Raw genomic sequence first — 25739 nt, forward strand, 5'->3', positions numbered from 1 at the left:
CATATAGATTTTACTTATGTCTCCTTTACTAACATGTCATCATTTAGAGAATTACACACTGTTCTACTTGGAATAAAAAAGAAGGTAGAAAACTTGGTGAACTAAATGCAGACCTAGCTGTATTACTTCTGCTTTAGACCTGATATGAAAATGAGCCAAACTACTGAGTTGTTGAAAAATTATCCAGCAGATAACCATGCATCCATCAAGTTTTAACCACCTGTGCATACTTAATATCAGGAAAAATTAAGAGCATTAAAAAAAAATATGACCGAACTTTGCTAGCATCACCTGCCAAGGGGAACTTCCCAGATGCAAAATATCCATTAACTTCCATTGCCAGCTATACTTATCAAAATTACTTTCACACATCAAAATTGTGTTTCTTTGCAAAGATGTATGCTAGCCTTGTTTTTAATATAACAAGGTTTCCCCATCTGCTTCTGCTTTCCATTTTTAGTAAAGGCAAGCAAGAAGGCTCAACCATTGAAATACAGAAACACTTGGTTTTAATATGCTCCAAAGCAAGTCTTTCAACCCGTTACATGCATTTATCCCCATTGTCTGATCATCTCTAAATAACCCAAAGTACTCCATTTGACTCAAGATGCAAAAAAACTCCTATATAAGTCATTCTCTATTACAATGCTATTAAATTAAAAAAAAAAACTCACCCAAATCTGTTAGACGTTTGGGGGACCTGCCTCTTTCAGAAGACCTAGATCTTTTCCGGCGAATGGGAGATCTGCTAAACCTTCTCCTCAAGGGTGTTCTTGATCGCCTCAATCTGACTGGTGATATACTGAAGCTTCGTCTTCTTACCACAGACCTTGATCTTCTCCTGCGGCTGGGGGTGCGGCTCCTGCGGCTGGGAGTGCGGCTCCTGCGGCTGGGGGTACGGCTCCTGCGGCTGGGGGTGCGGCTCCTGCGGCTGGGGGTGCGGCTCCTGCGGCTGGGGGTACGGCTTCTGCGGCTGGGGGAAATGCTGAAACTCCTTCTTCTACCAACAGACCTAGATCTTCTTCGTCGACTTGGAGTGTGACTCCGACTCCGGCGACTTGGGGTTCGACTTCGAGCTCTAGTAGTTTTTCGGTTATCTCTGGAACTTGATCTTTTCCTTTTTCTTTCCCTAGATTTGGATCTGTGCTTTGGAGATCTTTTGCGCTTCTCTTTTGATACAGAACGCCTTCCTCTAGACTTTGATCTTGACCTACTGCTCCTCCTCCGGCGTCTTGAACGCGAACGTGACCGTGTTTGAGAGCGATGAGACTTGGACTTAGATGATCGTTTCCTTGCCCTGGAACGAGACTCACTGGTACGCTTGCGGGACTTGTGCTCAGAAGACTTGGACCGCTTACTTCGAGATCTCAACGAAGAATCTCTTTTCTTTTCTTTCTCACCTTTGTCACGGTTCTTATTTTTCTTGCTTTTTTCATGTGTGTCCTTAACTTTCACAAAAATTTCATAATCATCTTTTTCCTCTGAAGATGACTCTGAAGCTCTTTCAGGAACACTTACTACAATTGGACTGGCAGCTATTTTGTCACGTTCAACTTCACTTGCAAGCAAAGGTCCTTCAATACCAGCTCTAAGGTTTGTAAGACGTTCCATGTCCTTAGGAAGTAATGGTCTCACCAGGTCTGCTTCATTAATTTCATCAATACTTGCAGGAAATCCCGAATCAGACAGTATTTCTTTAGTAGGGAGAGTTATTTCTTTATCTTCTCCATGACTTTGAGGGCTGAGAGCAACTGATGTTTGGTCACTCTCTTTAACAGGTAATGGCTCTTCTATATCCTTACTAACAAGATTATTAGATGGTAAGTCAAGATGAATGTCTTTAGCAGGCAAAGGTCCCTCTATGTCAGCTTCACTACCACCACTGGGGCTGGTGGAAATTACCATATCATGTTCAGTATCTTGAGTAGTTAAAGATACTTCAACATCATATTTATTAACTGCATCAGGAGCAGATGCTGTGGCAAACTCAATACCTTTACAAGCTTCCAAAGCCAGGGGATCTGCAGAAGACAGAGTTCCTCCTACTTCAGTTTCACTAACACCGGGAAAGGTATCCAATACTGTGCATTGTTGAGTCTCACTGATGGGCAAAATTTTCTCTTCACCAGTTTCACCAATAGGATCGGTGCCAGTAGCAGACACTGTACTATGTTCCATATCTTTATTAATTAGATGGTTATTAAGGTCTGTATTTAGAACATGTCCACTTTCGTAAGAGTCACTCAGGTGTCCTTCAACATGTGGCACTTCACCTGAATGCAATGGAATCTGCTGCATACCAACCTCTGAAGTAAGATTTTGATCACTGGATAGTAAAGCTATCCCTTTCATAACATGTGATGACATAACACTAGGCTCAACTATCATTGGTGTAGGCTCTAAAGCCATCTCAGTTATTTGTGTCTGCCCTAAGTCAGAGACAGCAGGCTCTGAAATTGTCACAGTAGATTCCTGGGCAGAAACACATGGTTCTGAAACAATCACAGCAGGCTGATGGACTGATACTGCTGTTTCCAAGACAGGCACAGTCGGCTCCAGGGCAGAAACAACTGACATAGGAACAGTAACATGCTCTGACTCAGCCACAGCTGGAATCTCCAGGGCGGCCACAGCAGGAGCTTCCAGGACAGCAGTGGCAGGAGGCTCTGGAACAGCCACAGCAGGAGGCTCTGGAAAGGTCACAGCAGGAGGCTCTGGAAAGGCCACAGCAGGAGGCTCTGGAACAGCCACAGCAAGAAGCTCTGGAACAGCAGGAGGCTCTGGGACAGCCAAAGCAGGAGGCTCTGGGACAGCCACAACAGGAGGCTCTGGGAAAGCCACAGCAAGAGGCTCTGGGAAAGCCACAACAGGAGGCTCTGGGAGGGCCACAGCAGGAGGCTCTGGGGGGGCCATAGCAGGAGGCTCTGGGGGGGGCACAGCAGGAGGCTCTGGGGGTGGCACAGCAGGAGGCTCTGGGACAGCCATGGCTGGCAGCTCCACAGCACCCACTGTTTGCTCTGGAATAGTTACTGTGGGCTCCAGCAGGGACACAGATGCTTCTGAGGCAACATGTCCTGAAGCTCTCATGGACTCAAATGCTTCTGCTCTATCTGATATAATAGATGGATCTGATGTTAGCATGGTTGATTCAGCCGACATAGGAGTTTCAGGCAGCATACAAGCCACTGGTCTCTCTGGAACCACTTCATGTTCAGCTACTACAGCAGACTCAACAGGTGTTGACATACCAGCAGACTCTGGCTCTTGTGTTTCTGGTACTGTCACAATGGTCTCGGATGCTAACACTGATGACTCTGATCCAGACACTGAATAATTAGCAGGTACTGCTGAAGGTTCTGAAATCTCACTTTGATTCATTGGATGCTCAGGTTGTGGTACAGACTCTTCAGGAGGTAATGCTGGGACCTCTGTGGGCCAAGTATTTTCACCTGTTAACACTGTCTGCTCAGTAGGCAATGCTGGACCCTCTGGGGGTTCTTCAGGAGGCAGTGGTGGTGTCATTGGTGGTTCCTCAGGTGGCAAAGGTGGCATTGTTGGAGGCTCTTCAGGAGGCAAAGGTGGCACCATATATGCCTCCGTATATGTGTCAGTGTAAGAATCAGTGTAAGAATCAGCTGCCATGGACATCATTGAACGATCAGTGTAGGATGACATCATAGATCGGTCAGCTGCAGAGTACGATGACATCATAGACCGGTCAGCAGCAGAGTATGATGACATCATAGACCGGTCACCACTCATGGACATCATAGATCGATCAGCCATAGGGGACATCATGGAGCGTTCGTAAGCTGACATCATGGAGCGTTCATAGGCTGACATCATAGAGCGTTCAGCCATAGGAGACATCATAGAGCGCTCATAGGCTGACATCATAGAGCGCTCATAGGCTGACATCATAGAGCGCTCAGCCATAGGGGACATCATAGACCGCTCATAAGACATCATAGAGCGTTCGTAAGATGACATCATGGAACGTTCTGCAGCATAGGACATCATCATGGACCGTCTAGATGCCAACATTAGGGGTCTAGGTGCTAACCTATATGGCCTAGGTGCTATCCTATAGGACCTGGGTGCTATTCTATAGGGTCTAGGCGACATCCTATAGGGATCAGGAGTTAGTCTGTAGGGATCATGCCCTAATCTATAGGGATCTTGTCCTAACCTGTAAGCATCATGACCTAATCTATAGGGGTCATGACCCAGCCTATAGGGATCCTGAGCCAACCTGTAAGGATCCTGAGCTAATCTATAGGGATCAGGAGATTTTGAATCCATCATAGCAGAATCTTGAGTGCTAGATGCTAACATCTGAGCATCCATAGTACCAGATGCTAACATCTGAGCATCCATGGTGCCAGAAGCTAACATTTGAGAATCCATAGTTCCAGATGCTAACATCTGGGAATCCATAGAACTAGTTGCTAACATCTGGGAGTCCATGGTGCTGGTGGCTAACATCTGGGAGTCCATGGTGCTGGTGGCTAACATCTGCGAGTCCATGGAGCTGGTGGCTAGCATCTGGGAGTCCATGGAGCTGGTGGCTAACATCTGAGAGTCCATGGAGCTGGTGGCTAACATCTGGGAGTCCATGGAGCTAGTGGCTAACATCTGGGAGTCCATGGAACTGGTGGCTAACATCTGGGAGTCCATGGAGCTAGAGGCTAACATCTGAGAGTCCATGGAGCTAGAGGCTAACATCTGGGAGTCCATGGAGCTAGAGGCTAACATCTGGGAATCCATGGTGGTGGATGCTAGCATCTGGGAGTCCATGGTGTTGGAGGCTAGCATTTGGGAATCCATGGTGTTGGAGGCTAACATATGGGTCTCCATGGTGTTAGAAGCTAACATATGGGATTCTTGGGCCATCAAGGGATCCACGCCTACTGTTACAGAAGTCTCCCCCACTAATGTAGTAGGCAGCTCCTGTGCTACCGTATTATAGGATTCCAGCGCTGTCGTCGAGGGCACCTCCAGGGACTGCGACACGGTCATCGTTGACAGCTCCGATGTTGTCACCACAGACTGAACAGAGATCTCCAGCGCCACAGTTGCCACAGGCTGCCCAGGCAACTCTGGCGCCCCAGGCTGCCCAGGCAACTCCAGCACCCCTGTTGCTAGAGGCTGCCCCAAAAGCTCCAGTGCTCCAGCTGCCCCAGACTGCCCCGAGAACTCCAGTGCCCCAGCTGCCATAAGCTGCCCAGACAACTCCAGTGCCCCAGTTGCCACAGACTGCCCGGACAACTCCAGTGCCCTAGTTGCCGAAGGCAGCCCTGACAACTCTGGCACCCCAGTCACTGAAGACTGCCCAGACAACTCCAGCGCTGTTGTTGCCACTGGCTGTGCAGGCAACTCCAGCACCATCGCTGCCTCTGGCTGCCCCAGCAACCCTGTAGCCGTTGTCACCTCAGGATGCCCATGATGTTCCACCGCTGCCATCCTCATAGCGTGCTGGTGCTGGTACACCGTTGTCGTCACAGGTTGATCGGTCAACTCCATTGCTACTGTTACCGCAGGCTGCCCTGGCAACTCTACTGTTGCTGACACTGCAGGCAGGCTTGGCAACTCCTGTGCCATCACAGGTGGCTCTGGAACCTCCTGTGGTGGCTCCATCCCCAAAGGTGATGCTGGGGGCCCTGGCAATTCCTGCGACAACTGTGGCACTGCTGTCGCAGAGGGCCCCAGCAACTCAGGCACTGCTGTAGCAGGGGGCCCTGGCAACTCGGACACTGGGGTAGGAAGGGGCCCTGATAACTCTGGCACCGGGGTAGCAGAGGGCCCAAGTAACTCCAGCACTGGAGTCACAGAGGGCCCTTGCATCTCCGGCACGGAGGTCGAAGGTGGCCCCTGCATCTCCAGCACTGAGGCCACCGACGACTCCGGCAGCTCCAACGTTGTGGTCTTAAGCAGCTCCTGCGACTCCTGTAGTCTTGTCTCAGATGAATCTGCGATCTCCATTGGTACTTCTACAGGCTGCTCTGGCAATCTCTGCACTTCAGCTGCAGATGACTCTGGAAAATCCATTGTCATTGATGTGCTTGGTTCAGGATAAACCTCAGTAGCTATCTCTGCTGCTACAAGGGTTTCTTTTGCTACAGGAGGCTCTACCAACATGGTCTTTGATGGCTCTGGAGATCTGCTCTCCGAAGATCTCAGTGAAGATTGCATCTGATATTCCATTGACATTGTTTCTACTGGCTCAGATGACTTCAGCACTACTGTTGTAGCAGGCACTGGTGCTGTTTCAAAGGAATCCAGAATCTTTGTCACAGATGGTTCCTGTGTTACTGACACAGACTGCTCTAAGCTTACTGATGCAGATCCAACTGACAGCTCTGCAGGTTTTGTAACTTGCTTCAGAGTTTCTAAGGTGTGTGGCTCTGGTAACTCCATTGGTACTACTGGAGGTTCTAGCATAACTTCAGGGGAATCATTGGTCTCAGGTGGGCCAAATGCTCTTACAGGATGTTCCAGTGCCATCGCTGAAGGTTCAGAATCAAACTTGAAAAAGGAATCAGATTCTAAATCTATGCTCCCATCATGATGAGATTTCGGCTTTGACTCGGGGTCTTCTGGCTGTCTTTTATATTTTTTTTCCTTTTCTTTCTTCTTTTTCTTCTTTTTGTTTTTGTGCTTTTTATGCTTCTTTGATTTTTTTGTGGGAATCTCATCAGTAGGATCTGTTTGTACAGATACACATCTACTTTTTCTGGAGGTCTCTTTCAAGTCTGAAAGTAATAGAAATTATTTTGTAAAACAAAAGTAAACCTACAATTACCCAAAGTAGGTTTAGATAAATCATTATAAACCAGCATCTTCACTCTACACTAAAATACCATAACGTAATACACCTCATGGTAAATGAAAAGGTATGAAATTTTCTGTAAGTCAATTACTCTCATATTGCCACTTAATTTTTAACAATTAAAGCTTAAGATAAAAGTAATTTTTTAGCTTATCAAAAAAAATGCAATCAGAATTATAAGATTAGGTCCAGGGGTTGGGTATACTTAGTAGTAGGAATAGTGCTTGCCTAGGAAGTACAAAGCTGTGAGTTCAATCCCCAGCACCGAAGAAACCGTTTTACTAAACATTAAAATAATTATTTCCTCCAGCTCTCAAATTACAGCAATTTTAAACCACAATTCTTTCATATTCCATAATAATTCCTATTTTAAAAACCCACATAAGGGGCTGGGAATATGGCCTCAAGGCAAGAGTGCTTGCCTCGTATACATGAAGCCCTGGGTTCGATTCCTCAGCACCACATGGCCAGAAGTGGCGCTGTAGCTCAAGTGGCAGAGTGCTAGCCTTGAGCAAAAAGAAGCCAGGCACAGTGCTCAGGCCCTGAGTTCAAGCCCCAGGACTAGGAAAAAAACAACAACACATAAGTGATTGTTTTTATTTATTTTTTAAATAATTACTTATTTATTGTCAAAGTGATGTACAGAGGGGTTATATAGTTTCACACGTAAGGCCATGAGTACATTTCTTGTACTATTTGTTACCTCCTCCCTCATTCCCCCTCTTCCCCCCAGTTGGTTTACACCAAATGGCTTTGCAAGTATTGCTTTTGGAGTCGTTTGTCTTTTAATTCATTGTCTCCTGGGTTTGATATTCCCTTTCACTTCCCTAGTTCTAATACCAGTATATACAGTATCCAGGTTACTCAGATGAGATAGAGATAAGTGATTTTTAATTCCTTTATTAAGCTGTATATTTAGGAAGCATCATGACAATGGCTTTTGAAGAGAGTGCTTGCTCTTGAAGCCTGAATTAATCTTACACTTAGTAGATACATGGCTTTGGGAAAATTACTAACATTAATGTGTCTTCCAGTTAGGAGACAAAGCAAGTTAAAAGTATGCTAAGTGGGCTGGGGATATAGCCTAGTGGCAAGAGTGCCTGCCTCGGACACACGAGGCCCTAGGTTCGATTCCCCAGCACCACATATACAGAAAACGGCCAGAAGCGGCGCTGTGGCTCAAGTGGCAGAGTGCCAGCCTTGAGCGGGAAGAAGCCAGGGACAGTGCTCAGGCCCTGAGTCCAAGGCCCAGGACTGGCCAAAAAAAAAAAACAAAGTATGCTAAGTGAGCCAGGTGCTAGTAGCTCATGCCTATAATCTTAGCTACGCAGGAGCCTGATATCTGAGGATCATCGTTTGAAGCCACCTCTTGTAGGAAAAGGCCCATGAGACTCTTATCTCCAACAAACTACTCAGAAAACGCTGAATGCAGCACTATGGCTCAAATGGAGTGGGGAGGGGGAGGGGGAACACGACAGTGCCCAGACCCAGAATTCAAGCCCCAGGACTGGCAGAAAGAAACAACAACAAAACAAGGCTAAGTGGGACTAAAGATGTAGCACAGCAGCAGAGTGCTTTTGTAGCTTAAGTACAGCTCTCGTTCTGATCCCTGAAAAATTAAATTTGTTTAAAAAAACATGTAAAATACATACAACAATGCCTCTCCAAGAGTAAGCTGTCAGCAAAGGGTGACAGTATGTTAACATCTGAACAAATTTAAGCCACCAATACAGAACTCAAATTTTATCTTACTGCATCTGTATTATAGTCTAATTAAAAGCCAATCTAGGGCTGGGGATATGGCCTAGTGGCAAGAGAGCTTGCCTTGTATACACGAGGCCCTAGGTTCGATTCCCCAGTACCACATATACAGAAAACGGCCAGAAGTGGCGCTGTGGCTCAAGTGGCAGAGTGCTAGCCTTGAGCGGGAAGAAGCCAGGGACAGTGCTCAGGCCCTGAGACCAGGGCCCAGGACTGGCCAAAAAAAAAAAAAAGCCAATCTATTTTGGGACTGGGAATGTGGCTTAGCAGTAGGGTGCTTGCCTAGTATGCATGAAGCCCTGGGTTCGATTCCTCAGCACCACATAAACAGAAAAAGCTGCAAGTGGCTCAATGCTCAAGAGGTAAAGTGCTAGCCTTGAGCAAAAGGAAGCCAGAGACAGTGCTCAAAGCCCTGAATGCAAGCCCCAGGACTGACACAAAAATAAATAAGTCAGCTTCCCTAAAATTGCTCTTTTAAAACTAGTAAGAAATGGGCAGCTAATTCTTATAGCACTTACCATGTACGGCAAAAACATTTCAACTTACATATCCTACTGAAGAAAGTTTATATCCCATTTTGTAACCAGGCAGAATTTACTCTAAATACCAAAATATTCTATTAGACAACTTCGAGATCTTAGCAAAAGCTACTCAGACAATCCTTCCACTACCATTATAGAAAAGAAAACCCAAGGGCTGGGGATATGGCCTAGTGGCAAGAGAGTTTGCCTCGTATACATGAGGCCCTGGGTTCGATTCCCCAGCACCACATATACAGAAAACGGCCAGAAGTGGCGCTGTGGCTCAAGTGGCAGAGTGCTAGCCTTGAGCAAAAGGAAGCCAGGGACAGTGCTCAGGCCCTGAGTCCAAGGCCCAGGACTGGCAAAAAAAAAAAAAAAGAAAACCCAATACATGACAAGTCACATGCAAAAACTCATTTTCACACTGAAAATTAGTTAAGTAGCACCTCAAACAAGAAAAGGTTAGAGAGCCATAAATCTAAAGAAGGTTGTGACTTTTAAACTACATCCTAGCAAAAGAACAAAACATATCCCACACCTAATTTCTAGTGACTTATTTTGTGGTTAATCATAAACCCTTCATTTCTAAATATCAATTATTTAATCAATTCCATGAACCTTAATTCCCATATGACTCCTCTTCATTGCACCTTTTTTTTTTTTTTGCCAGTCATGGGGCTTGAACTCAGGGCCTGGATGCTGTCCCCAAGCTGCTTTTGTTCAAGGCTAGCACACTATCACTTGAGTGCCAATTCTGACTTTTTCCTCAGTAGTTTACTGAAGAGTCTCAGACTTTCCTGTCTGGACAGGCTTCAACCACCCACCCTCAGATTACAGCCTCTTGAGTAGCTAGGATTACAGGCATGAGCCTCTGGTACCCAGCTTCATTGCACTTTTAATGGATGTGCAAATAGGACTTCTAAGTTGAGACTTTAAAATAAGATCCCCAAAGGTATGCTTTAAAATTGCTCATGCTTGTAATCCTAGCTACTCAGGAGGCTAAGATCTGAGGATCATGGTTCAAAGCCAGACCAGGCAGGAAAATCTGTGAGACTCTTACCTTCAATAAACTACCAGAAAACTGGAAGTGGTGCTATGACTCAAAGTGGTTAGAGCACTAGCCTTGTGCTGAAGAGCTCAGAGACAGCATCCAGACCCAGAGCCCCACAACCAACAAAAACAAACAAAGGTGATGAAGTTTGGTCCAGGACACTATTTATGTTCATTCCAAAATTGGCATTTACAGAACGGTTCTCAATAAAAACAAATACAAAAATCCTGAAGATACTATAATACTTATTCAAATAGACAAAAATCATATCCTACCATAAATCAAGTAAATGCATCAATGTTCATTTTTAAGTGTAGTTGTTTCCCAAGGAGTACTATAGTAAGTCAAAAAAAACTTAAGAAATAACTATCAACAGGGCACTGATGGCTCATGCCTACATGTCTCAGGCGGCTGAGATCTAAGGTTGAGATTCCAAGCCAGACTTGGCAAGAAAGTCTATGAGACAAATCACCAAAAAGCTAGAAGTGGAGTTGTAGCTCAAGTGGTAGAGCACTAGCTTTGAGCATTTGAAAGGAAGGAACTATGAGGTTCAAAATTTAGAGAGAGAGAGAGAGAAAGAAAGAGAGAGAGAGAGAGAGAAAAAGAGAGAGAAGATTTATGTCCAGCTTACCTGGCTTATATCGTAGTTCTGTATCTAAGACTCCAGAAAGTACTTCCTCTATCTTCTGCACTATTTCTTCATTTGGTAGGCTCCTGGCAGAGGCAGCTGCATCACCTGCCTGGTTTCCTTCAATAGGTGTATTTGTTTCACCATTCAGCTGGCCTTCACTCCTTCCACTTGACAAGAAAAGGTTCCAAAATCAATAATTTACTACATCATGTAATAAGAATCAATAAATATTAGTCTGTTATATAATCCTGCTCATACATCTCACCCCTTTTCTGTAGATGTTTACCAGTAATATTCCTTAACACTATATATTACAATATTTTCATTTTTTCTTTTTCTTTTTTTGCCAGTCCTAGGGCTTGAACTTCGGGCCTGGGCACTGTCTTTGAACTTCTTTTGCTCTAGGCTGGCAATCTACCACTTGAGCCACAGAGCCACTGCTGCCTTTTTCTGTATATGTAGTACTCAGGAATCAAACCCAGGGCAGGCCTCATGCACATGCATGCTAGGCAAGCACTCTACCACTAAGCCACATTCCCAGCCCCCAATATTTTCATTTTTTAACACAAGTTTTAGCATTTGGAAAGTTTTAAGAGTTTTAAAGACCAGATTTCAAGGAAAACCTTTTGAAATAAAATAGTTTCAGAAACATAACTTGAGGCTTTGAGTTACTTACCTATCTCCCAAAGGAGAAAAAAATTAGTTGAGATAAATCACAATACCTTATGGCATAAATCGTGGCCATATAATAAAGCCACACATGTATACAGATCATAATCACCTTCAACAATACCAAGGAACACAAAATTCATTTAAACATACTGAGTAAAAAGGATAAGTTGATCCCAGTGCAGGTGGCTCCAACCTACAGGACAGGCTGAAGATACAAGGATCACAATTTAAAATCAGCCTGAACAGAAAGAATCCACCACAAAGCTGGAAGTGGACCTGTAGCTCAAGTGGTAGAGGGCTAGACTTGTGCAAAAATGCTCAGGAACAGTGCCTAGGCCTTGAGTTCAAGCTCCAGGATTGGCACCCCCACCACCTCAAAAAAAAAAAAGGGGGGGGGGAAATTGTATTCTGTTCACATTTAGACTGTTAATAAAAAACCATAAAAATTTAAAAAAAGATCACATAATATGTACCTATTTAAAAATCCTGGTATTTACATGTTTCTGGTATTCAAAAAAAAATCACATAACAATTGGCAATTCATTTATACCAATAAATGGCTTAACACTTTCAATCCACAGATCAAAATTTTATCAGATAAAGCCATTCATTCATAGTTATTTTCATGTGTACATTTGCAAACTTTAAAAAAACTATAACACAATTTAATTTACATTTAGTGGAGGTCATGTCAAAAAGTCAAAAGCAAAAAAAGAAAAAATTAAAATAATTACTTATTAAGAAATACAAATCGTGTAAAAAAGGAAAAAGCACAAAAAGTTAAAAACCTTGTTTCCAAAGAAAGAAACATAAATCATGTAAGTACTGTATCTTGTGTTACATTTTCCTGTATTTTTAACTCAATCCCTACAAAACTCTAAGAACAACCCTATTATTCTGATTCTATAAATGAGAGAAATAATAAGGCACAAAGATCAGAAACTTATCTGAAGGTCACACAGCTCCTAAGAAGTGGAGCTTGTATTAAAATGAGAACCCAGTCTTGAAACACTTGTACATACATCCTTTACTCTAAATATAATCAGCCTATTACCCATACTGATGACTTTTTGTAAATGCTTTAATAAGCATGAGAGGATACCATTCATTGGTATGGCAAATAACAAAATTGTTTTCAGAATATGCATTTTGTTAATTTAACATGTGAAGAAAATACTTCTCTAGCAATAAACTGCTTTGTCTAATGTTCATTGTAAAATTTCTTGATGCAAGGCCTTTTACTTTTCCTAGGCACTTAGATTTAAGTAATTATGGACCTTAAAAAACATGAAACCAGTTAGGCACCGGATGCCTGATAATGCTAGGTACAGGAGTATGAGATCTGAGGATAGTGGTACAAAGCCAGCCTGGGCAGGAAAGTCCATGAGACACTAATCTCCAATAAACTACTCCAAAAAAGCCGGAAGTGGAGCTGTGGTTCAATGTGGCAGCATGCTAGACTTCAGCAAAAGCAATTTCAGGGACAGCACACAGACCCTGAGTGCAGCCTCAGAACAGCTCTCCTCCCCCAAAAAATTAAGAAACTGATTTTTTTTAAGTTGCTCTATAAGGAAATAATAATTTCACCTTAGAAGCACCCAGGATATAGCTGTAATTACTAAAAAGCAATGAAAATTTCAAATCACATAGATATACCAATATACTGATACAAAGGAATTTTATGTAGCCATGAAAATGTTTAAAATATTGAGATTTCAACAACCTTGCTCAATGTTAGAAACAAATTTTAAAAAGGGCTGGGATGCAGCTCAGTGGCACAGTGCATGCCTAGTAAGTGCAACATCCTGGGTTGATCTCCAGGACCAAAAGAACAGTAATAATAAAAATGACAGGATATCAGTAATGGGCAGTTGTTTTCTCCCTTATAATTTCTAAATTTTCTACAACAAACCAAAAAAACTCATTTAAAATAAGATTTTTCTAAAGCTTTATTATTATGATAAAGGTGATATACAAAGAGATTAGTTACAATAAAAAACGTGTTATTAAAGCAAGCAAACATACTCATTCCATGCAAGTTTTTTAAGTTTTCAGGGAAAATACTTCCTTAACCCAGGCTTCTTCTCATGGTAAAAATACTAGCAGCATCACCAAAGGTTAAAAAGCAACTTAGTGAGCAGACATACTTCTCTTAAAAATTAGGATTAAAAAGATAGTTAAAAAAATTTTAATTCAGCAATAATTCACAACTTCCCCGATACTCCTACGTTATTTTGCCTCACAATTTACAACTGAGTTTTCAGCTCATTTTCAAATTCACATCCTTTGATCCTGCTCTCAACTTACAGGACTTAGCAGAAACACTTGAACTAGAAACACATATTTATGTAAAGACTTAATCTCTCCTACCGCCGGATTTTAAAGAGTAATTTATGCAAAAAAAAAACCCTACTGAGAGACTACCAAATTTGGCACCACGACCCAAACCATATCCCTATTTTTCATTCCGAGTAAACAACTCTTTCTTTCATAATCTCCTCCCTGTCAAATTTCGTGGGAACCCCCGAGTCACCTATGTAAAGTCCGCTCAGCAGTGGCAAAATAAAATAAAATATCGTGTTGAACAAATACGTCAATGGTGGCGGGGATGGTTAAGGGGTAGGAGGGTGGGGGGGGGGGGGGAGAGAAGGAACACCTACCTACACGTAAAGTCTCACTTCTCACTGAACAAAACTAAGTATTCGCTCATCTCAAAGCCGCCACCCCCACCCCCACCCCCCTTCCGTTCTTCGGCCGAATAGTTCTGATCCGGCGGGCCTAGGATTAATGTGAGGGAGTTCTCATTTCAAGCTGTAGAGAGAACCGCTGCCTGGCTGGAAACGAAACGCACGGGCAAACCAAGGTTCCCGATAGTTTTAATTCATGGATTCCCGGACGGTCCGGGCCTTGCAATATTACTCAGAATAGAAGAATTACCCAAGAAACGGCCGTTGGGGACCCTTTCCTGTCACCGACGCCGGCCGGCGAAAGCGGCGGAGGCGGGGAGGGGGGGGGAGGGGGGAGGGGAAAGGCGGCGGCGGCGGCGGAGGAGGAGGTGGAGCTGCGGAAGGAGCTAGGCCCCGTCCGCGGTGGACCTTCAAGGCCTCCGACCGGGGAAGCGAAGGGAAGGGAAGGCGAAGGAGCGACCTGACCGGTAGAATCTAGGGTGAAAGCCCCGAGCCGGGAGAAACACGGCCTCAAAGAGGAAGTTCATCGGAGGGGAAGGGAAGGAGTGGATGGGAGAGTGGGAGGGTGAGCCCGTAAAATGGATCCCAGGCCCAGGCGGGGCCGTAGCGGGGCCTGAGCCGAAGAACGACGGCGTCTCCGAAGAACGAATGACCACGGAAGGCTAAAATGGGGCCCTCAGAACCCGTTGGGAGCAGAAGAAGCCGGGGCGTACTCACCTGGAAAGCTCTTGTTGAATTTCCCGGAATTTACTGACCACGAAAGACCTAAAAACCTGCTCGATGTCGGCCGCCATGGCGTCCGCTCCGTTCTCTCAACTCCTCCTCGCTAGTCCTCCAGGCTCCCAGCATGCCTCGGGAGAAGGCGCAGCGGCCAATTCCTTTTAAAGCCCTCCTGATTGGTCCGTCGGCGAGCGCCCAGCTCTGCTTGCCCCGCCCACGAGCCAATCAGCGAGCTCGATCCTGGTCTCCTCGGCTGTTTCTGAGCGGCTGTGGTAGAGATGCTGACGTTTGCTCCGCGCACGAACGAGTCCGCCATGTTAGTGTCTGACGCAGGCGCCATTACAGGAAAATCGTCTCTTGAAGCGACTTTTTTGTCAGCTTCACTTGTCGGTCTTTAACTATGTGGGGAGGCGTAATATCCACTAGGCCTCTGAAATGAAAGACCATGAGGAAAGGGGGCGGGAAGGACTTCGTGATACTCGATGGGCCCTCCAAGCGTTTTGTTGGGACGCCAAGTTTAGTTTCATCCGGGAGATGCAGACGGAGGGAGGGCGGGGGGGAGGGGGGGGACCTAATTAGGCCCCGCCCTACTGTGATTTGAATACCAGGAACACTGTTTAGTCCAATCTCGCTCTCTGCGCCTCCTGTCATCGGCCTCATTTTTTTTAGGGGCCGATGGGAGGTCCTAGGTGGTTATCTAAGTGGAAAACCGGGCGCCTCCTGCGTTCGCCAGGACCACAAGACTTTTTTTTCCTCAGCAAGTAGCTGCTGAGCTCGGACCCCCTCCCCCCCCCCCGGCTCGCGGCACACAGCGACCTAAACGTGGCTCTGACCTCGTGGGTCTCCCACTCCCCCCGAGTGTAAGGGCGCCCAGTGTGGCGGGATTAGATTATAAGTGTGCCGGGTGTTTCGGACATGGGCCCCAAGGGGCAGACTCAGGCCGCACCCAGGAGTGGGAGGGAATCCCGCTGATAACCTCGCCCAGGGCGGGAGGGACTTGGGGGGAGGGCGGGGCATAAGAGCCGGCCAGCCAATGAGGAAGGGAGGTTGTCGGGGGGCGGGGCGGGCGGCGGGGCGCGTGCTGCGTCCCCGCGGCCCCCGGGGCCACTTCCGGCCAGTGGGTGAGTGCGTGCGGCGTGGCCGCCGGGACCCGGTGCGTGAGCGTCCCCTCTGACTTCAGTGGCCCGCGGTTGTGCTTTGGCGCGCCGGGATTTCATTGAGCACGTAGGAACTGGTCTTGAGGTAGACCGTAACTTCTGGAAGATGGATGGGGATGGGGATGGGCCATGTGCTCACTGGTTGAGGTGTATTGGATCTGTGTGCTAACCCCCTCACTCCCGCTCTTTCTGCTGTCTCCAGCTGCAGGTTTCTTTGCTTTGTTTTGTTTTTTTGTGAACCTTTAGGCTTTCTTAAAAGCAGCAACTCTCCTAAATTTATATATATATATATATATGTGACCTTATACTTAGGCACTTTTTATTTTATTTTTTTACCAAATCCATTCAAATGTCTTTGCTTGGCTCTGTTACTCCAGAAAGAATGTAACACGCTACTGTTTTCTGTTGCTGAGTGCATTAATTAATTGTATCAATCTCATTTCTGTGTGTGTGTGTTTAATGATACTAGGGCTTGAACTTGGTCTCTCTCCTTGCAAAATTTCTAGGATTCAGTTAGGTGGTTTAATGACCTTATCCAAACCTGATAATCACCTCTCAGAGGCATCACATCTAAATATCAATACCATGGTTCGATTAAATTTACACTTTTTTTCCCTTTTTCTGTCTTTGTGTGTGCATGCATGCATGCTCATGCATGCATGTGTGTCTGTGTCTTGTCTGTCTATCTTGGGCTTGAACTGAGACCCTTAGTACTGACCCTGAGCTTTTTTGCTCAAGCTCTACTTCTGGCTTTTTGGTGGTTAATTGGAGGTAAGATTTTCGTGGACTTTCCTTCCCAGGCTGGCTTCAAACCTCCATCCTCACATCTCAGCCTCCTGAATAATGTCCAATAGTAGTTTCTAAGTTATGTGAATTATGAAATATCAACTGTGACTTTCTTTCCACAGATTTGTTTTCCTTTTAAATTCCGACTTTGCAGGAAGCAATGACAGCCCGAGTACTTGTAATTGGCAATGGAGGAAGGGAGCATACACTGGCCTGGAAACTTGCACAGTCTCATCATGTCAAACAAGTGTTGGTTGCCCCAGGAAATGCAGGCACTGCCTGCTCTGGAAAGATTTCAAATACTGGTAATTATGTTTCAAAAAGTGGGAGGGGGGAGAAAAATGGGAGAGGGGGCAATAAGTATGACAAATATACTCACTGTCAAACGTATGTAACTATAACCCCCTGTACATCACCTTGACAATAAAATTATTTTTAAAAGTGGAGACTAACAATAATGAACTATAGATCATATGTTCCCTTATTAAGGTTTGCATCATAAGAAAAGAAAAAAGAGCAGAAAGGGTGAACTCAACAGGTTTTATTCAGAAGGAAAGCCTGAGAAAGGCAATTAGGGTCTCTTGAAACATTAGGCAGAAATGAATGAAGTGGGCAAGGTAGAAGTGGGATAGGAGAAAAATCTTATTTTGACTGAGTAGCCTCTGTCTGCCAGGGGTGCCAGCGTCAGATGTGGCCTTGATCTCAGGCTCTCTGCCAAGACTACTGGGTACATTTGTTCAGGGGGAAGAGGGGAGGGGGGAATTCGGTGGGGTCAGCAGCAAGGACAGTTCTAAGATATGGCTGCCAGGGGGAAAGCTGAGTGCTTTCAGTTTAAGTCATTTTCCATCATGAATGATTTCTTAATTTAACTTTAAATATTTATGTGGAAATGTGAATGCTTGCAATATGTTGTAAATTTAAGGTAGCCCATTGAATTCCTTTTGTTTGTTTGGTTTTATGCCATTCTTGGGGCTCAAACTCAGGACCTGGGCACTGTTCCTGAGGTTTTATGCTCAAGGCAGGCATTTTTGCCACTTGAGCCATTTCTCCACTCACAGTTTTTTTTGGTGGTTAATTGGGGATAAGAGTCTTACAGACTTTTTACCTAACTTGCTTCAAACTGTAATCCTCAAATCTCAACTTCCTTAGTGTCTTGGATTTCAGGCATGAGCCACCAGCACCCAAACTTGCAGGGTTTTCATCCTGCTACTTAGGCACTCCTACGTAGCTGGGACCAAGGGCATGTTTGTGAAGATGTAGTGTTCCTTTTTGCCCAGGCCATTCTCAAAACCAGAATCTTTTAGATCTCCACTTCCCATGCAGCTAGATTTAACAGGCACGAGCCTGCACACCTGACAGACACTTTCATTTGTTTACTATACAACACACACACACTGGTACCATGGACCATTCATGATTTATAGCTTTTAGGGAAGTTCACTCATATTCTCATCATATAATTGGATACATGATAGCAGATGTGAAGTTTTATAGCTTAATGCTTTCGGTGGTGAAATGAGCTATACTTCATTTTGTTTACTTGGTTAACTGAAACAGAATGTTTTTATAAATGGTGGGTTATGTTCTCTGTTCACAGCTGTCCCGATCATGGATCACACTGCCCTCGCTCAGTTCTGCAAAGATGAGAAAATTGAATTTGTGGTTGTGGGACCAGAGGCACCTCTGGCTGCTGGTAAGGTTAACCTCTATTTATTTATTTATTTTCCATCTGGGGATTGAACTCAGAGCCTCAGCATAGTCCCTGAGCAGTTTTTTGTTTTTGTTTTTGTTTTAGCTCAACCCTTGAGCCAAAGCTCCGCTTCTGACTTTTTTGGAGGTTAATTGGAGATAAGAGTCTCATGGACTTTGCTAGCTGTGCTGGATTTCCAACTGTGATCCTTAGATCTCAGCTTCCTGAGTAGCTAAGGTTACAGGCATAAACCACTGGTGCCTGGCTGTTGACTTTTTTGCTGTTCTAATTCACAAGAGGCATTGCTTTGTTGCCCAATCTGGTCTCCAGCAAATGGGCATAAATATCCCTCCCACCTCAGCCTCCTGATCAGCTGGGATTTCAGACATGACCCATATTGCCCAGCCCTTTGCTAGATTTGAATTGCCTCTTACTAATATTTTGTTTTAAAATGTAGATAATGTGGGGGGTGGGAATATGGCCTAGTGGTTAAGTGCTCACCTCGTATACATGAAGGCCTGGGTTTGATTCCTCAGCACCATGTCTACAGAAAAAGACAGAAGTGGCGCTGTGGCTCAAGTGGTAGAGTGCTAGCCTTGAGCAAAAAACACCAGGGACAGTGCTGAGGCCCTGAGTTCAAGCCCCAAGACTGGCAAAAAATAAACAAAACAAAAGTAAAATATAGACAATGTGAAAATAACTTCTGCCACCAGCCCTCTCCCCAGAGAGACACTGGATCCCCTAAGTGACTGTTTGCATCTTTAGGAATTGTTGGAGACCTGACCTCTGCAGGAGTACGGTGCTTTGGCCCCACAGCAGAAGCAGCTCAGTTGGAGTCCAGTAAAAGATTTGCCAAAGAATTCATGGACCGACATGGGATCCCAACTGCACGATGGAAAGCTTTCACCAAACTTGAGGAGGCCTGCAGCTTCATTATGAAGTGCGTCCTGGGCTAACTGTGAAGGCCAGTTGTTTTGGAATGAAACTTGAAGTTCTTTTGTATGTTGAAAACATAGTGTTTGGTTCTTAGGCTATATGAGTTTGTCATAAGATCATTACGGAAAAAAAAAATTCTCAGTAAATTATCTTTTGCTAACACCAAAATAAGATACAACTCATATTATAGCATTACAGAAATGTGAAATTTTAATGTATATTATAAGTCGTTTCTAAGGGCCATAATAAACTTGGTTCAATAAGTCACGTGTTCTTATAACATACAAGTTAATAATTTTTATTTATTGTCAAAGTGATGTACAGAGGGATTACAGTTTCATACGTAAGTCAATACATACATTTCTTATCCAACTTGTTAACTCCTCCCTTGTTACTGATTTTTGTCACAAATAATTAACTAGAATAAAGAAACATTTGGTCATCTGCCCCCACTACTTTCTAATTCTTAAAATGGAACATCTTCTGTTCCCTTTCCATTTACGTATTTCCACAGAAATGGAAAACATTGAGCAATTAATGAAGTTGACAGAGACACACGTTTGCCTGTTTTTTCTTGACAGTCCCTACTAACCTGGTATCTTCATGCTTTTTCTGTTTATGTGGTGCTGAGGAATCGGACCCAGGGCTTCATGCATGCATGACAAGCACTCTACTGCTAAGCCACATTCCCAGCCAAGGAAAGTCTTATCTCCAGACTATCAGAAAAAAAAACAACAACAAGTGGCTCAAAGTGGTAAAGCTCTATCCTTGAATGAGAAAAAATAAAAAAGCTCAGGGAGGGGCTGGGAATATGGCCTAGTGGCAAGAGTGCTTGCCTCGTGTATATGAAGCCTTGGGTCCGATTCTTCAGCAGGACTGGCAAAAAAAAAAAAAAAAAAAAAAAAAGCTCAGGGACAGTGACCAAGCACTGAATTCAAGCCCCATGACCAACCAAAAATATACATATATATATGAGTGAGAAGTGCATAAAAGTGGTATTGGAATGATTTTTTTTCTTTTCAATTGTCACTGTAGCATATTACAAAATTCCAAAACAAGGGACAGTTTCAAGTTGTAAAGGCTTGTTGAGTGATGAGGTTTCTTTGTCTTTACAGTGCAGACTTCCCTGCTCTGGTGGTAAAGGCCAGTGGTCTTGCAGCTGGGAAAGGGGTGATTGTTGCAAAGAGCAAAGAAGAGGCCTGCAAGGCTGTACAAGAGATTATACAGGTAGGTTGAAGCTTCTAGAAGTTTTATTTTCTATTCACACTGGGTAAGTATTTCTGTATATTTTCAAAATGTTCCTCTAACATCCTTTGTTGGTCTGCTACTGAAAGCTAGAAAGGGGGCTGGGGGATATGGCCTAGTGGCAAGAGTGCTTGCCTTGTGTACATGAGGCCCTGGGTTCGATTCCCCAGCACCACATATACAGAAAACGGCCAGAAGTGGCGCTGTGGCTCAAGTGGCAGATTGCTAGCCTTGAGCAAAAAGAAGCCAGGGACAGTGCTCAGGCCCTGAGTTCAAGGCCCAGGACTGGCCAAAAAAAAAAAAGGAAAGCTAGAAAGTTTCAGACTATAGAACATATAAATTCTCCAGCTGGGCACCAATGGCTCACACCTGTAATTCTAGCTACTCAGGAAGCTGAGATTGGAGAATTGCAGTTCAAAGCCAGCCTGGGCAAAAAGCCAGAAGTGGGAGGTGTGACGCAAATGGTAGTGTGCCATCCATCAGCAAAACCAGTCAGGTGTGGGTGAGCTCAATCCCTAGTACCAACACAAAACAATTAATTCTCCAGTCATCCATGAAGATAAAACTTTGTGCCATGTATCCCAGTTCTAAGTGAAATAGTGAATGAATATAAAATTATTTCATGGCCTATCTTGCCTAAACCTTACAGAAACCTATTTTCACAGGCATGCTTTAGCATAATTTTCATAGCCAAACATATATGGTCATAATCAGGAATAAAGCTTAAATGATCATCATAAAAACCATTTTCCCGGGCTGGGGATATAGCCTAGTGGCAAGAGTGCCTGCCTCGGATACACGAGGCCCTAGGTTCGATTCCCCAGCACCACATATACAGAAAACGGCCAGAAGCGGCGCTGTGGCTCAAGTGGCAGAGTGCTAGCCTTGAGCGGGAAGAAGCCAGGGACAGTGCTCAGGCCCTGAGTCCAAGGCCCAGGACTGGCCAAAAAAAAAAAAAACCATTTTCCCCTTCTTATGAGAACACTAATAATGTAGTAATTATGTGTTCATTTCCTCTGTACCAGTGTTAGCTATAGATCTCTGAAGTGTTATAAGCAGTTCTATGTTCTCATCAGTCTTTCAGATAAGAAAGAAATTACAGTATCCTTTCATTATGCAGAAGTTAACTATGAGGATCTTACCAATTTACCCATTTTTTTTTTTATAAAAACCTATGATTAGGAAAAAACTTTTGGAGCAGCTGGAGAAACAATTGTCATTGAAGAAGTTCTTGAAGGAGAGGAAGTATCTGTATGTATATTCCTTTTTGCCTTCTATAACATTTGGAATTCAAGTGAACAAAGAATGTATCCTCTTTTGATCATACCCAGTATATTAGTTCCAGGGCATTTGAATTTATATAAACATCTTGTTGAAGTTCTGGGCTAATTCAAACATTCATAGTTTTTGTTTTCAATGTTTTTATGTTTTATTATTTATATTATTTATGTAGTTTATTATATACTAAGTAGTAAAAATAGTTACGTTAAATAAACTTTAGTGCCCAGAAGCTTCCAAGGTAAAATCACTGAAATATTTTACTTAGTAGATTAATTTTTCCCTAACTTACCTCAAAAATTATAGCTCCTTACAGAAAACATTGATCAATATACATCATATTTATAAACTGATTTGTTGAATTAAAACTGTGTGTACAACTACTTAAAATCAAAATTGAAAAAATTTGAAAAAAGCAGTGTATAAAAAATTTTTTTAAACATTTAGAATTTCTTACAGAGATGAGGAACCTTTGTCAAAGGCGCAGGGCCATCTGGATATTTATAACATCATTTATTGAATTGAGCTTGGAAAAAGACTGCTGGTTTATTGAATTTTGAGTCCTGTCTGAGATGGCTTGTGACGTCAGGGCCAGGTCAAATGATTTGATAGGCCTCCTGCAGCCCTCAGGCCGAATAATCCCCAATTGCTTTGTAAGTTGGGTGGACAAGGTTTTCTGGTTCTTGATAGGTGTAGCTTCAGGTTATTTCTGGTTCAGATAACTTCTTTACAAAAGGCAGTCTTTTCCTCCAAAAAGAGTTAAGGTATATACTATTTACTTTCTTAAGTTATGTATTTACTTTTTCGGTATTTCACCTAAGAGGAATTTTTTGTTGTTTTCTCCATAGTGTCTGTGTTTCACTGATGGGAAGACGGTGGCCCCCATGCCCCCGGCACAAGACCACAAGCGATTACTGGAGGGTGATGAGGGGCCCAACACAGGGGGGATGGGAGCCTATTGTCCAGCACCTCAGGTACTTGCAGAAGCTCTACTCAAGTTCACTTGTAATTGTTTAGGCATCTCCAAAAGTTCTTACATGACACTTTTCTATTTAGTTCTAATTTTTTGTTCATTTCTATAAAATACAATTTGACTTTATCTCTGAAACAAACTTTTTTCTAAAATAATTAAAGAACTAAAATAGTCTAATTTTGAGCTGGTCTGAAATATAGTAAGGATCAAATAGACCCATCTCCACTCAACATTAAATTTAACACACTCTAAAATTGCCCTTCTCTGCTTGGACTTTCACATAAATTGGGAATAGAGCAAGGGAGGTAGATATGAATTGAGACCACATCAGACTAATTTGTTCCTCTGGTCTGTCTACTGTCAGGTAATGCTTCCAAACAAGTTCTAGGTAGTGTGCATAAAAATCTGCATGTTGGAGTATGATTATATTACTACTATAGAAACATATCTAGTTCATTCATTGGTGAAAGTCATAAATTGTGCTAATGTAGTATCTTTTAGATAATTGTTCTTGATTACAATATTAAAAAACAGCCAGATACTGGTGGCTCATGCCTGTAATCCTAGCTACTCAGGATGCTGAGATTGGGAGGATTGTAGTTCATTCCCAGCCTGACCAAAACCCATCTCAATCAATTGCTGGGCATAGTAGCCCACCCCTGGCATCCTAGCTATTTGAGAAACATAATTGGAGGCTGGCCTAAACAAAAATGTGAAAAATAACCAAAGCCAGAAAGCTGGGATATGCCTTAAGTAGTAGAGCACTCATCTAAAAAGCAAGAGACTCAGTTCAAAAAAAAAAAAAAGAGAGAGAGAGAGAGACAGGCGCAGTTCAACTTCGAGCACCATCAAAAAAAAACACAAAACTAAATTTCAGTCTATCAGGCAAGGCATTGAGAAGAATTTAACACAGGCAAAGAGCCAGTAGATTCTCTCATGTATTCTCTTGTATGGGATATATTATAGCTCTTAGAATAAGTGTATGAGTTTAAAGTACTGATCCTGTCCTGGGATGATTAAATATAGTAAGTCCCTTCTTGTCCCTTCCATTCTTCTGGCTGATACTTAGAATGTATTTTTTTTTAATTCCACTTACATTTATGTGTTTCTGTATGTTTGAAGGTTCCTAAGGATTTGTTACTAGAAATTAAAAACACTGTGCTTCAGAGGGTCGTAGAAGGCATGCAGAAAGAGGGTACCCCGTATACAGGTGAGCACATGGGCCCTGGACACCACTAACAATGTTTTACACTTGTGATGAAACATCCATTTTCTCTTTTTTCAACCTATTTCTTATTTCAGTTTGCCATTGTTAGAATATTTTGGGCTATTCTAAAACATTGAATATTGGTAGCATTTCTAGATTTCCTAGTCATAATCTATGTCATCATCACAGATTTCCTTCTCTCTTTTTTAAAATAAAGGAATTCTCTACGCTGGCCTAATGCTAACCAAGGATGGCCCGAAAGTTCTGGAATTTAATTGCCGTTTTGGTGACCCAGAGTGCCAAGTGGGTAACAATAAGTAAAGTATGATGATAAAGTATGACTTTATAGAAGGTGTGTATTGTTTTGATCTCAGGATTCATAGCTTTGATATAATTGCCATTGAGAAGCATTTGCAAGCTCTGCTAGTGCTCCAGAAAATAATATGTTAAGGAAAACTCAAATTTATCGCACCTACCATGGTAACTGACTTTTTTTTTTTTTAAGGTAATCCTCCCACTTCTTCAGAGTGACCTTTATGAAGTGATTCAGTCCATCTTAGATGGCCGTCTGAGTGCATCTCTACCCATTTGGCGAGAAAGCCACACTGCCATAACTGTCGTGATGGCAAGTAAAGGTTATCCTGGAGCCTACACCAAGGGTGTGGAGATAACTGGTAAGCCCTGCAGAATAGAGATTGGCTTAGAATGTGTCAACTGAACCAGGTGCCGGTGGCTCACTTCTGTAATCCTAGCTACTCAGGACTCTGAGATTTGAGGATCGTGGTTCAAAGCCTGGGCAGGGAAAGTCCATGAGACCCTTATCCAATGGAGACTAACCACCAGAAAACCAGAAGTAACGCTGTGGCTCAAGTGGTAGAGTGCTAGCCTTGAGCTGAAGAGCTCAGGGTCAATGCCCAGGCCCAGAGTTCAAGACCCACAACTGAAAAAAAAGGAAAGTGTGAACTGGCCCATAACAACCCTTCCATGCTTGGTTAGATGTGTGTGTGTGCATGCATGCCTGTGTCAGTCCTAGGGCTTAAACTCAGGACTTGGGTGCTGTCCCTTATCTTATCCACTCAAGGCTGGCACTCTACCACTTGAGCCACACTTCTGCTTCTTGCATATTTTGCTGGCTAATTGGAGAGTCTCATGGACTTTCCTTCCCAGGGCTGGCTTCAAACTATGACCCTTAGATTTTAGCCTCCAGAGTAACTTGGGTTGTAGGAATGAGCCATTGGCACCTGACTTCTAATAATGTTTTAAATGGAAGAATTATCTGAGAAATGAAAAATAATTGAAGAAAAAAATGAAAGAACTTAGGCACCAACATTGAACTCCAAACCAAATTTGCCTAAAGTGAAATATTTTGCAATATAGTGACTCTGATGGTTATTTTTAAAAGATAGGAAGTATGCTGGATGTGTGGCTCAGTGGTAGAGCACTTGCCTAGCATGTGCAAGCCTTAGATTCCATCCCAATACTACAAAAAAAACAAAAACAAAAGAAAATGGAAAGAAGGAAAGCAGGTGCACTTGAATAACTGCGGTAAAGGAAGCAAACCTTTTGACTTAAGTAAGTAGATGTGATCAGATACA

General features: G+C 43.4%; 2 protein-coding genes across 10 annotated transcripts in view; one reads left to right on the top strand and one right to left on the bottom strand.

Moving 5' to 3' along the window:
• Son (SON DNA and RNA binding protein) overlaps positions 1–15009 on the bottom strand; it is a 34662-nt gene extending 19653 nt beyond the window's left edge. For 6 of the 7 annotated variants that reach the window (XM_048346279.1, XM_048346281.1, XM_048346282.1 and 3 more), the window contains exons 1-3: positions 14870–15009; positions 10794–10960; positions 675–6752 (exon numbers count right to left, since the gene is read on the bottom strand). In XM_048346279.1, coding sequence (XP_048202236.1) covers positions 675–6752; positions 10794–10960; positions 14870–14946 — 6322 coding nt within the window. In that variant the 5' untranslated portion in view covers positions 14947–15009. The remainder of the gene's footprint in view (positions 1–674; positions 6753–10793; positions 10961–14869) is intronic. The other variant, XM_048346280.1, reaches the window with a different exon arrangement.
• Gart (phosphoribosylglycinamide formyltransferase, phosphoribosylglycinamide synthetase, phosphoribosylaminoimidazole synthetase) overlaps positions 14518–25739 on the top strand; it is a 28242-nt gene continuing 17020 nt past the window's right edge. Inside the window, exons 1-10 of one of the 3 annotated variants that reach the window (XM_048346286.1) lie at positions 14518–14619; positions 16938–17120; positions 18413–18508; positions 19271–19445; positions 20557–20668; positions 21869–21937; positions 22813–22938; positions 24060–24147; positions 24362–24447; positions 24650–24818. In XM_048346286.1, coding sequence (XP_048202243.1) covers positions 16976–17120; positions 18413–18508; positions 19271–19445; positions 20557–20668; positions 21869–21937; positions 22813–22938; positions 24060–24147; positions 24362–24447; positions 24650–24818 — 1066 coding nt within the window. In that variant the 5' untranslated portion in view covers positions 14518–14619; positions 16938–16975. Of the gene's footprint in view, positions 14620–15070; positions 15189–15984; positions 16026–16937; positions 17121–18412; positions 18509–19270; positions 19446–20556; positions 20669–21868; positions 21938–22812; positions 22939–24059; positions 24148–24361; positions 24448–24649; positions 24819–25739 lie in introns of those variants that run through there. The other 2 variants (XM_048346288.1, XM_048346287.1) reach the window with 2 other exon arrangements.

The sequence above is a fragment of the Perognathus longimembris genome, chromosome 5, assembly GCF_023159225.1.
Source record: "Perognathus longimembris pacificus isolate PPM17 chromosome 5, ASM2315922v1, whole genome shotgun sequence".
Lineage (NCBI taxonomy): Eukaryota > Metazoa > Chordata > Mammalia > Rodentia > Heteromyidae > Perognathus > Perognathus longimembris.